The sequence below is a fragment of the Bufo bufo genome, chromosome 10, assembly GCF_905171765.1.
Source record: "Bufo bufo chromosome 10, aBufBuf1.1, whole genome shotgun sequence".
Classification (NCBI taxonomy): domain Eukaryota; kingdom Metazoa; phylum Chordata; class Amphibia; order Anura; family Bufonidae; genus Bufo; species Bufo bufo.
This window is the reverse complement of record NC_053398.1, coordinates 7,863,143-7,876,572: the sequence shown is the minus strand read 5'-3', so window position 1 is coordinate 7,876,572 and position 13,430 is coordinate 7,863,143. Positions and strand designations below refer to the sequence as shown.

General features: G+C 45.2%; 1 protein-coding gene across 2 annotated transcripts in view; it reads left to right on the top strand.

Annotated features, from left to right (window-relative positions):
* Positions 1-13,430, top strand: part of NELL1 (neural EGFL like 1) — a 596,336-nt gene that overhangs the window by 487,258 nt on the left and 95,648 nt on the right. For both annotated transcript variants that reach the window (XM_040409754.1, XM_040409753.1), the window contains exon 15: positions 707-802. In XM_040409754.1, the coding sequence (XP_040265688.1) occupies positions 707-802 (96 nt within the window). The remainder of the gene's footprint in view (positions 1-706; positions 803-13,430) is intronic.

Here is a 13,430-nt window from a genome sequence, read left to right as displayed (position 1 = left end):
GAACGGGTGAAGGTGTAATACCCCGCGCCACCACTACCAAATAGAGTGTGTGCTGGTAGACCGGCCAATGTAAGCAAGAGACACAGCACTCACATAAGCATCATTGAGGGTCAGGATTCCAGGATAACATCCTCACAAATCAGAAAAATGTGTTGACAGGAATAGCAAAGAGGCGCTCTTGCAATAAACATGAGGAATAATAAAAGAAAAACAGTCATTAAATAGGTGCGGGTCCCACCTGTAGGACCCACACCTATCTGTAGGACACAGCCCCAAGATGAACAAAGGCACACTGCGCAAGCGCAGCCACCTCTCTTCACCTCTATGGAAGTTTTGGAAATAGCCATGCTCAGCTATTTTCGGCACACCCACAGAAGTGAATGGAGGCTGCACGGTGCACCCTCCTTCACTTGAGGAGACTAGTTCTAGTGATAGCGGTGGGTCCAGGAGGTGGAACCCACACCTTTCTGACATTGGTGTCATATCCTAGCAATAGGCCACCAAGGTGTGAGATGGGCCAAGCTCTTTAAGGGCAGATGTTAATTCTCCTTTTTGAATCCACTCTTGTTTTTTACTTCAAAAACGGCATCGAAAAACGTAAATGTGTGGTTTGTATGTGCACAGGGTACCTCATGCATTGACTCTTCTTGCACTGATGACTTTTTTTGTGTTTTAACTGATTGATTTGTTTTGTTTTGTCTTTTAGCATTCTGTGAGGAGGGTTGCAGGTACGGAGGAACTTGTGTGGCCCCAAACAAATGCGTCTGTCCCCCTGGATTCACAGGAGCTCACTGCGAGAAAGGTACAATTATTTTAATCATGTTATTTTATACATTGATGTAGCTTACGACCAAGGGGGTTCACTGGCAGGACCTAGCTATAATCTCTGACCTCATCTTTTACAAGACCTAGAGAGGTCAGGCCACCCTTCTCCTGTATGTACTGCTGAGCCTCTTGCTGGCTGTTGTAACTTGGCACAGGAAGATGATCAGTCAGGAGAGGGAAGATGATCAGTCAGGAGAGGGAAGATGATCAGTCAGGAGAGGGAAGATGATCAGTCAGGAGAGGGAAGATGATCAGTCAGGAGAGGGAAGATGATCAGTCAGGAGAGGGAAGATGATCAGTCACGAGAGGGAAGATGATCAGTCACGAGAGGGAGGATGATCAGTCAGGAGAGGGAAGATGATCAGTCACGAGAGGGAAGATGATCAGTCAGGAGAGGGAAGATGATCAGTCAGGAGAGGGAAGATGATCAGTCAGGAGAGGGAAGATGATCAGTCAGGAGAGGGAAGATGATCAGTCACGAGAGGGAAGATGATCAGTCACGAGAGGGAAGATGATCAGTCAGGAGAGGGAGGATGATCAGTCAGGAGAGGGAAGATGATCAGTCAGGAGAGGGAAGATGATCAGTCAGGAGAGGGAAGATGATCAGTCAGGAGAGGGAAGATGATCAGTCACGAGAGGGAAGATGATCAGTCAGGAGAGGGAGAAGTGTCTGCCTATAAAGAGCAATGCCGGCTCTGTCCTCTTCCCTTCACGGCCCCATCTACACTTCTGTGCCGGGATGTGAAAGTAAAGAGGTAAGTATGTGTACTGTGTATTAATGTCTAGGAGTTGTTTAGTCATTTACTGTATGGTATACTAATACTATTCTGAGTATAGTGTTACATTATATCTGTATGGACAATCAGTGTTGCTGCCAATCTGTTTTGCGGCTGTAAAAAGAAATCCGTTTAGAAAAAAAATTATAATCACATTTTAGAAGGGAGAGCGGGACAAATACTGTTACCCACTTTTTCCAGAAATTGATAGGGCTGTATAGAATTTTTTAGTAGGACTGATAGACATAGGACTCATAGTGTGTTGTACTTTAGGGTAAATGCCCTTTAATTACCCAGGGCTTATGCGTTTTTACTGCTCCGATGGAGAGTGTTACGATGCCAGTCACTATCTGGAGCAGTTACTCAGCATTCGTAATCGTGCTAATTGCTTTCCTCCCTCACAGCTGAAATCCCACTAATTAATTGATTGTGACAGTTCGGCCTGAAGTTTGCCGTAGGCGAGATTTAGTGTGGAGCGCTACATTTTGGCACCAAGTTCGTTGTTGTCTTGTACTTTGAGAACAAGCAGGAAATGTGTTAAAGGATTTGGAATGTACTGATAAGCGGCATGTTCTAGTGCAAAGGGCCAGAAAACAGGCCAAACGTCTGCCAATAAAATTAATGGTGGAGGTGGTGGATCTGATGTGACCATCAAATTCTAATATTGATCTCAATGGAAGCTGCCTGAAAAGAAATTGAGAAACTGATCAGACGGATCTCATCCTGTCAAAATTCTGAATCCAATGATTTCAGTGGTCCAAATAATTACGAGGGTTATCCAGGACTAGAACAAAGGGCGCAGGATTTGTCTGGCCCAGAACTCGTATGCGTATGTGCCAGCGATAATTCACTTGGCGCGCGTGCCAGAGATAATTCACTTGGCGCACATCTTATTTGCGGTCTCTGCTCCTGAGATACGGACTACACCAACTGAACTGTCATCAATATATTCACGAGATTTCAGAGCCAAATGCCTGACCCTTAAATTATTGGGAGACGGAGTGACAACAGGGGAAAGGCAGAGGTAAAGTGGTTCTTCTGAGGAGCCAGGCTTGTCCGCGGTGCCATGGGCACCTAATTGGCATAAATATAAAAGGAATTTCTCAATAAAGACACACTGGGTTTCCTGCAAGAGAGGGGTCCTTGCAATCAGCAAGATCAACCCTATCAGGCAGTATGTCTGCTTTACTAGGGTTGATCATGCTGACAGGCGCTCTTTAGGTGATGATCATCAGTTGTGAGAAATGTTATGCCTGGTCACCACCAGAGAATGAAGGACCCATGTGACCCCAGAGGCATTTACCCCACACACAATCTTAGAGGTTTCCCACCCAGGAAGCCATCCTCTGGTTGACAACCGTAGACTTAAACTCTGAAACGCGTGGTCAATAGGGATATCTAATAAAGAAATTCTACTGATACATGTGACTTGGTCGTGATTGCGCTGAAAATGTCCACTTAACAGCGGATTAGAAGTTGTTTCAGCTGCCGATCCTGAATTTAAAATCTTAGAATGTCAAATTGATGTAACATATGACGGCACTTTTGGTCATTTTATGGCACAGTCAGTCAATCAAACAGTATAAAAAATCACAACGTAGAAATCCAGCCTTCGCCATCGAGCCTGCAGGTGAAGATGAGGAGGGCATTGAGCTGTCAATACGAAGACATTAATGGGGAGGGGACGGGGGTCTTGTTAGCAGATCATACACCAGCGTTTCTCAGACATCTCGTCTTTTGAACAAATTTAGTTGAAATTAGGCATTTAGCATCTGTGAGTAATTATTCCATCGCACTAATGGTATGTTCTCTACGTTGATTTGTGGTTCGTTGTAATTGAGAGGGAATCGAGCAACGCGCCTCTCAATTACTCTGAATTAAAGTAATCTGTAGTTTGGATTTTCACTGTAATTCTGAGTATTAAATGTACAAGCAAGGGTTGATGGGTAAGTTGGTATCAGTCATGTATTCCTGTAAAGTGGTGCAATTGCTTCTGTAAATATGGAAATCCAACTTTCCAGGACTAGAAATGGGTCCGCTGTTATCTCAGACATCGCACCCCTTGTCCTCGGGTTGTTCTTGCTGCTGCAGCTTAGTCCCACATTTGATAGGAAATCATTCAGATCCCCTAAAATAAAAAGAGTCTTAGACACCATAGGGAAACACTGAAGTGGCATCACAATAGTCCTGCAGTTTTACTGACGCCAATATGGCTACCATTACAGCTCCTGAAGTGGTTGAAACTGGACAACCCTCAGGATCCGCCTGCAGTAAAGAACTGGTAAGCGCATACCTGACAGATCCTGCTTCCCCGCTCCTGTTCTTCCCGCCAGGCTGCAGCAGTGACGTCACATTGACAGCACATAAATGGTGCAGCCATCCAGACTGGTGCTTTGTTGGGTGCGCACCACTAGGGCCAGTGATTGGCTGCAGCGGTCACTTAGTGTTGATGTGAGATCGCTGCTGCAGCCGGATAAATAGGGACTGGACAGGAAAACTGGAGCGGTGGTGTGGGATCTGTCAAGTTCTTACCAGTTCTGAGGGTTTTCTGGTTTCTTCCTGAAACTGTACAACCCCTTTTAAAGAGGGTTTTCATACAGATTTTGTAAAAACTTTGGTGACAACCAGGGGTGCACCTAGCCTTTTTGCTGCCTGAGGCGAGTGCCCCAATGCCAATTTCTTGACCTAACCCCTTTCCTCCAGCCCTACTGTTAAAGACATACTTGGAAAACATTACATACAGGGTAATACAGCGCCACATACTGTGCCCACTGTGCTTCCCAATACTATACAGCAGATAATCCCCCTTCTGCTGCCCTCCTCTTGCCTCATTGGTGGTGCACTCCTGGTGACAACCTCTGCAGTGGCTGCCATATTGGATGCCACCTAGGAACTCGAAGAAGATGCCGCAAGGGTTCAGTAGATTATTATTTTAATCCTACCAATATTTTTTTTTTCAATTTAATGCTTTCATATATTGAGAGATCCCTATAGCGAATCCTGGCAGCCTTCATTTTCCGACCTTTAGTGGGAAAGACTGACAGAATCGAACATTGACCCATCAACTGAATTAACCGCTCGGTGGATGGGCAGCCATGTCAAAATCCGTTAACCAAATTGCCCGGGCATATACAAGCTTCTGTGAGCTTCTCCTATTCCCAGTGCAAAATCACACATTTGGCCTGCAGACAAACTTGATGGAGCTGCCAAGGACTGAAGTTCCATGTCAATGAATTTCAAGGATAGATTTCTTCAAAAAGGAGACAAAATGTATTTATTTTTATTCTTGAAAGTCGTTCTTGGCCGATGCTCTGCGAGTGTCAGAGCCATGAGGTAATGAGGCAGATAATTTGTTTACGGTGCAGCAGTGGTCACCTGGTGGTTAAAATCAGATGCACATTTAAATCTAAATGAGATAAGTAATCTGAGTATTTTTAGATTGATTTGATTGCAGCTCGTAATTGTAAGCCCTGGACCCGGAGACCAATCCATAAGGGGGATTGACAACTGAAAACATCAATGAGAGAGATCAATCTACTTACAGAATTGGGTTTTCCTTGTGCTAGCTGCTTCATTATAATAATCTTTATGTATTTTATCCTCTTTAAGACAACCGTGCAAAATGGGCTTTTAGAGGGCAGTGGTTTTCTGTAACAGGTCAGGATTAATTCTGGTCTAAATGATAAAAAAAATAAAAGTAAAGGGGTTTTCCCATCTCAGGACTTGTGGCATATCTCCAGAAATGGTCCCCTAAAGTGAAGGAGAGCACACTGCGCAAGCGCTGCGTCCTCTACAAAAACAGCCAGGCGAGCGCACTTGCCTATCTTTTTAGAATCCCCATAGCAATGAATGGGGAGCTAGCAGCGCAAGCGCAGCCACCTCTCCCTTCACTTCGGTGGTCCTGTTCTGGAGATAGGATATGCAACAAAGCTTGATCTGGGAAAATTCCTGATGACAATGAACATTTGGGTAAGGGGCAGTGTGAACCTACTTCACCCATGGCTCTGCTCCTCTTGGCCAAAGACAAATGGTGGATGGCCAAGGAAAGTATGGGCGGGTGGTTGTATTTTGCCTCTCTATCAACATTTGAATCCTAAACAAGAGGACACTTGTAAGTCCCGTCTAGATGTAAGCCCTAAAAACTAAACACCAGTTTTGAAGCAGAGTAACATAGACTTTGCCCCTTTTATGGTCTGATTGGAGGGGAGAACTATGAAAATCTAGATTGTTGGCAACTATGATTTTGGGGGATTGGATGATGGCCAGTTTGTTGCTCATGGTAGCCATGTTTTATTATGGTGCTTTATGGCTAGAGTGGTTGGCACCATGTAGGTGAGGAGCTTTTTGGCGTCATATTGTGCCTCTGATGGATGGACTGTACCTCTTTTGGATGTCCAGTGGTGAGTTGATCGCCCACTATTTTCTTTGACTTGCTGCTTTTTGTGCCTGTCTTATGATCTAGTTGGCCCCAAACACCATGCTGGCTTAGTGCAGTCATCGGCGATGGACATCGGATGCCGGTAGGTCTGCTGTTACCCAACTTCAAGCCATTGTCTAGAGCAGGGATGCCCAACCTCCGGCCCTCCAGCTGTTGTAAAATTACAACTCCCAGTATAACCCGATAGCTGTAGGCTGTCCAGGGGTGATGGAAGTTGTAGTTTTGCCGCAGGTTGGGCATCCCTGGTCTAGAGCAAGCCAAAGACGTGGGTCAAGACGAGACATTCATATTAATTCTTGCACAATTTCTATATTTGCAGTTTGTTTGGTTGTTCATCACTTATACTTGAGTTGCAGCATCTCCGGCATCATTCAGGAGGACATTAAGCCCCTTGCTGTAAATTTTTAATCACCAGACTTTACTCCCCTTTGGCTAAACTCTCTGTGACCCAAATAAGAAAGCAGAAATAACCCCAGTAGTGTTGTGCGTTCAGAGCGCGCATCTTTCCCCTGCAGATAACATGAAAACATCTTTTTTTTCTCCCTTTTTCTGCTTATTACGGTTCAGTAGTAGATTGCAGAATGGTGAAATGCTCCCCGTCTATAGTCATAAAAGACAAAACAGAAGACAATTCAGACAATTTGCCATTTGTGACACTGTCAATTTTACAATGAAATTAAATCCGTGTAATGAATTTTTGCTTTTTTTTTTTTTTTTTTTTTATATTGGTTTCTCCCGGAAATTGCCTAAGAAATTGGAATGTAAACTTCAAATGATACCGGCAATATATTCAAGTGGAAGCGATGTCATCAATATCAGGCAGCGAGATGATGTCGTCTTTTTCCTTGTGTTCAGTAAATGGCTTCATATGCACTCGGGGAAAAAAAAGATAAAAAAAAAGATCAAAAGTAAATTTACTCAGTTCTTCTTAGATGAAGCTCATTATGTTCTGGAACAAGCCTTTCGTGTTTGATTTACATCTAGATGCCTATGTAGGTCTGGGTACTATGACCCAAGTAATGGCACCAGACTGTGCAGATGTAGCAGGGTTGAGTTCCTTCATTTGAGGAGCAGTAATTATCCAAGCATGCTGAGAGTTGTGGTTTCACAGCAGCTGGATGGCCAGAGGTTGGAGACCAATGTCTTAGAGGTCATTTAGAAGACCAGAAAATGTTGCCAATATGATCTTCTCAAGATGGCAGCATTGGGTCCCGATTTGTTTGTAGCTTTGCTCAGAAAGTGTCTCCAAATCAGGGGCGTAACAAGTAACCATGGGGCCTCTTAGAAAAAGCTTTGAGTGGGGCCCCACTCCACCACACCTATATGCAAGGCCGGCGTCAGCACCCGGCATACCCGGGCAAGCTCCTGCGGGGGCCAACTGCACAGCTGATTATAATTGTGAAGCACTAGAAGCAGGGCAGTGGCGTGCTAAGGGGGAGGGGGGGGCGGTCTGCCGCAGGAAGACTTCTCCCCGCTCCACCATTCAGCCTGCAGGCACAGGTTGCACTGCCGGCCTGTGTAGGAGGAGCCTGCAGCCTGGAAATCTGCATACACTCCGCCCACACAGTGCTGCAGAGCGATCTGTGCCTGCAGGGAAGAGAGGACTGTGAGCTTCAGGAACGGGACAAGGTGAGTAGTTACTGTGTTTTTTTATTTTATTTTTTTTAATACAGAGGGGGCACAGAGGAATTTATTACTATGTAGAGGGCAGAATGGACTTTATTACTATGGAAGAGGCAAAAAGGGCTTTATTACTATGGAGAGGGTACAGAGGGTTTTATTACTATGGAGGGGGCACAGAAGGCATTTCTACTATGGAGGGGGCACAGAAGGCATTTCTACTATGGAGGGGGCACAGAGGGCATTACTAATGTGAAAGGGGCACAATGGTCATTTCTACTATGGAGGGGGCACAGAGCCAGAGGGCATTACTACAATGAAGGGGGCATAGTGGGCATTATTACTGTGAAGGGGGCACAATGGGGATTTATACTATGGAGGGGCATAGAGGGCATTACTACTATTAAGGGGGCGCAGTGGGCGTTATTACTGTGAAGGGGGCACAAGGGGCACTACTACTATGAATGGGGCACAATCTGCATTATTACTGTGAAGGGGGCACAGAGGGCAATATTACAATGAAGGGGGCACAGTGGGCATTATTACTATAAAGGGGGTGTCATGGATAGTACTGATTGGATCTGAGGGGGAGGAGCATGACACAAGAATAAATATCCCCCCTCCCTTTACATTGACTGGAAATGCCCCTTTTAAATGCACATTAGCAGGGCCGGTGCAAGGATTTTTGCACACACAAGCGAAGCTACATTTTGCCCCCCCCCCCCCACAACTCGGTGGGGGTGATTTAAAAAGGAGGGCGTAATGTGACATGGAGGGGGATGAGAAATGTGACATGGAGGGGGATGAGAAATGTGACATGGAGGGGGATGAGAAATGTGACATGGAGGGGGATGAGAAATGTGACATGGAGGGGGATGAGAAATGTGACATGGAGGGGGATGAGAAATGTGACATGGAGGGGGATGAGAAATGTGACATGGAGGGGGATGAGAAATGTGACATAGGGGGTGATGTGACATGGAGGTGGAGAAATGTGACATTTCACCCCCTGCTTTTTACATCACCCCCTTTGTGTCACATTTCTCCCCCCCATGTCACATTTCAACCCCCTCCATGTCACATTTCCCCCCCTCTATTAATGTTGTGTAAAAATAAACATTATGCTCCTCACCTGGCCCTGGTCGTCTGCAGCAGCCCCCCTTCTCCTCTGTGTGGTCCTGGTATCTTCTCTCTGTGCTCCCGACAAGACTTTGAGGACCTTTCCCACTCAGCCAATCAGTGGCTGCAGCTGTGTCATGTGTCAGACCAGTGATTGGCAGAGTGGGAAAGGTCCTCAAACAACTTGTCAGGACTCGGGAGCCCAGAGAGAAGATATGAGGACCACCACACAGAGGAGAACAGCCGCAGGAGGCCGGCGGCATGCAAGTGATTAATGAAAAAAAAAAAAGTTTCATTTTTCCGCCCCCCCTTCTCAGCGCCCTAAGGCGGCCGCTTGGTCTGCCTTATTATAGCACCGGGCCTACACATTAGCAATTCCATTTGTGGTCAGTCTCTCAAGAATCATGGACCTCAAGCCCGCAGTAGGCAGAACACAGTGCCCCCGTTTTGCCTGGAGTGGTCCTTTGAAGGTTGGAGAACAACTGTATAGAGGTTACACAGGGTTGATAGAGATGTGGATATCATTCATTATATTAATGTAAAGCCATTACAATATGGCGCTGGCACCTAGCTGTTTACATAGTTTGTATACCAAAGTTAGTAAAATAATGCACAATGGGCAGATTCCAAGTGTGACGGACCCCCAGTACTCAGGATGAGTATGTCCGCCTCTGTATTCTTCCTTGTTCAGGAGATATTGCAAACCTCCCTCCAGATCTCCCGGGGCAAAGCGTCTCTCCTTCTCCGCCTGTCCTGGGCAGAACCAGGATTCTGGAGCTTGGCCAGCGCTTCCATGGCCGTAGGCAACTGTGGCTCATCTCCGATGTCAGCAGAAAACTTGGTCCCGGTGGTGGTTTGAATGTCTCCTTAGGCAAGGAAGAGCATCCCACTGCTGCCACCAATGTGGCGGACCCCCAGTACTCAGGATGAGTATGTCCTCCTCTGTATTCTTTCTTGTTTAGGAGATATTGCAAACCGCCGGTCTTTAGCTCCCAGTTTCCCCAGTCACTGGTCGAGACTCAGTGTAGGTGAAATAAAGTCTGCCTTATTGAGCAACTGCAGAAACTTATATACAGAAAGCAAACAGATGAGACTGTAATCCCATCACATCCCCCTTCCCCTCCCCAGACATTCTGTCTGCACCACACCACAGGGGTCCACCCGCTAAAATAGCTCCAGACAGCCCTAGCAGGAGCCTGGCCAAAATGTCATTGTCCTGAGCTCTTTCAGAGAACAATGGGAAAAGTGCTGACAGTCTTTTGAAATAAGTTACACAGTATAACATAATTACACATATCTAACACCAATACACATTTAACTCAAACTGATGACCCTGTCGTCACATAGCTCCCCCAAGCTAAAGGATGGCAGACCTGGTGAGACCCTCTACGGGTCCACTTGGGGATGTCCATGTTAGTCACCCTTCCAGTTCTGTTTGGCAAGATAGTCCATAAGCATTCGCATTGTGTTTCCCAGGCCGGTCTTAGATTGTGAAAGTGAACAGCTGTAGGGACAGGTTCCACTGCAACAGCCGTCCATGTGCCCCGGACACCCGATTCAACTAATCAAGGGGGATCTCCAAAATCTTAGGTCCATAGTCGCTAGTAGGGAGGCTGGCCCTCAGGCTTCTCCAGCAGCCCCAGTGACGGTTCAGTCCGTCACACCAAGTGTTATCTCTTTTTTTTAATTTTTGTATTCTAACCAATGGAACAATGCCACGAGCCTCGGGGGGGATGCCCCCTCTGATGTACTTATATACTGCTCAACTTCCTGTAATAAATGAGAACTGCTTTGAGTCTTGCCTGGTGTCAGTGTGGGTTCTTCCATGCATATAAAATCCTAGGATCAAAGCAATTTGGAGCAGTAGAGTAAATACATTTAGCTCTGATTGAGAGCATCTTTAACAAGCTTACAGAAACAGCGCCACTCCTGTCCATGGGTTGTGTCCGATATTGCAGCTCGGCTCTATTGAAGTTAATAAAGCTAAACTGCAATATCGCAGACAACCTGTGGACAGGTGTGGCGCTGTTTTCTGGTAGAAAGCAGCCATGTTTTTCTAATCCTGTACAACTCCTCTGACCTTAAGGATATGTTCAAATATATTTCATGTGAATTCACCCTAACGTAACTTCTGCTGCTGCCAGGGCACGAGTGTTTCTTAGCTGCACTGAAGGGGGCGGCTTTCCTTTGTGCAGTGACAGACACTTAAAATCCTCCAGGGATCCAGGAGCTCGTCGGAGGATCAATTGAAGAACCAATATTATTTTGCATGGTAAATGTTCTGCTTTTTTTTCCCCAGTGAATAATGAGTCCTGACAGACATATTAACCTGCATTAGCGAGAAGTGATCTTTATCCGCTCGCGCCGCTGCTGAATGTAGATTATGCACTAGAAGCCCAGAGACCAAATGCTTGGCCCCTGTGACAGCTCCAAGCCTCCAATTGTCCTGCTGCCCCCGTACTGCACACCGACGAACAGAGAGTTATCGCTGGCGTTCAGCTGGAACATTACCCTGGAGAAAAAAGCAGCACAAATGGCAAAATGATTACATTTCGTTAAATGGTCATATATAGTTTTTATCATCAGAAATTAAAATGTAAATGTGTTTCCCTTCTATTTGGCCGAGTTTAATGCTGCATTCCTGAACTCATCAACTCTGAACCTCGGAGCAATGCCAAATACCCTCTGGAGGATAACACAGGAGGTGACATAAGTAATGTACGTACACAGTGTCTCCACCAGCAGAATAGGGAGTGCAGCTCTGGAGGATAATACAGGATGTAACTGAGGATCAGTACAGGATAAGTAATGTATGTACACAGTGACTCTACCAGCAGAATAGTGAGTGCAGCTCTGGAGTACAATACAGGATGTAACTCAGGATCAGTACAGGAAAAGTAATGTATGTACACAGTGACTCCACCAGCAGAATAGTGAGTGCAGCTCTGGGGTATAATACAGGATGTAACTCAGGATCAGTACAGGATAAATAATGTATGTACACAGTGACTGCACCAGCAGAATAGTGAGTGCAGCTCTGGAGTATAATACAGGATGTAACTCAGGATCAGTACAGGATAAGTAATGTATGTACACAGTGACTGCACCAGCAGAATAGTGAGTGCAGCTCTGGAGTATAATACAGGATGTAACTCAGGATCAGTATAGGATAAGTAATGTATGTACACAGTGACTGCACCAGCAGAATAGTGAGTGCAGCTCTGGAGGATAATACAGGATGTAACTGAGGATCAGTACAGGATAAGTAATGTATGTACACAGTGACTCTACCAGCAGAATAGTGAGTGCAGCTCTGGAGTATAATACAGGATGTAACTCAGGATCAGTACAGGATAAGTAATGTATGTACACAGTGTCTCCACCAGCAGAATAGTGAGTGCAGCTCTGGAGTATAATACAGGATGTAACTCAGGATCAGTACAGGATAAGTAATGTATGTACACAGTGACTGCACCAGCAGAATAGTGAGTGCAGCTCTGAAGTATAATACAAGATGTAAAACAGGATCAGTACAGGATAAGTAATGTATGTACACAGTGACTGCACCAGCAGAATAGTGAGAGCAGCTCTGGAGTATAATACAGGATGTAACTCAGGATCAGTACAGGATAAGTAATGTATGTACACAGTGACTGCACCAGCAGAATAGTGAGTGCAGCTCTGGAGTATAATACAGGATGTAACTCAGGATCAGTACAGTATAAGTAATGTATGTACACAGTGACTGCACCAGCAGAATAGTGAGTGCAGCTCTGGAGTATAATACAGAATGTAACTCAGGATCAGTACAGCATAAGTAATGTATGTACACAGTGACTGCACCAGCAGAATAGTGAGTGCAGCTCTGGAGTATAATACAGGATGTAACTCAGGATCAGTATAGGATAAGTAATGTATGTACACAGTTACTGCACCAGCAGAATAGTGAGTGCAGCTCTGGAGGATACATTATGCAGAATCTCATTTATCTTTATAAGTATACAGTAAATACAGTTGATAAATATGAAGAATGTTACATACTGATTTGTTTAATAGGAAACTTTCCTGCTGACAGTTGGTTTGAGGTTCTGTTCTGTGTTAAGGCAGATAATTCCATCAAACAGCTTATGAGCAGCTATGAGTCAATAATTGTTTGGCTTGTGCGGCTGTGAAGAGTGTTTGAGGAACAGGCAGTTCTGTACTCGGGGTTTTGCCAGAGATGAGCGTCTGTTGGATATTTCTTGCCTTCTATGATCCTTTTGGGTTTTCTGTCTGTTCTGCTGAAGTTTGACAGATTTATAAAGCTTACTGTGAACTGCGATCTGTTCTGTCTGCTCTCAGAATGACCACCGCTTTCACCGGGGTCTGATGTTCTGTCAGTTGTTCTTATGGGAATTTATTTTTGATCAGAGATCTGATCATTATGGTCGGCTACAAAAACCATTCATTAACTGCCTAGACAGTGATGGATGGAGAGAATGTGACATTTTGTGAGCTTTTTCTGTAGGGCTATTTTTATATCTGCATTTTTGCTGGATCCGTCAGGGGATCAGCAAAAACGCATCCGGTCAATAATACAACCATTCAGAACAAATCCGGTTGTATTATCTCCAAAGTGAACAAGATGGATCCGGCGCTAAAACCACTGTAAT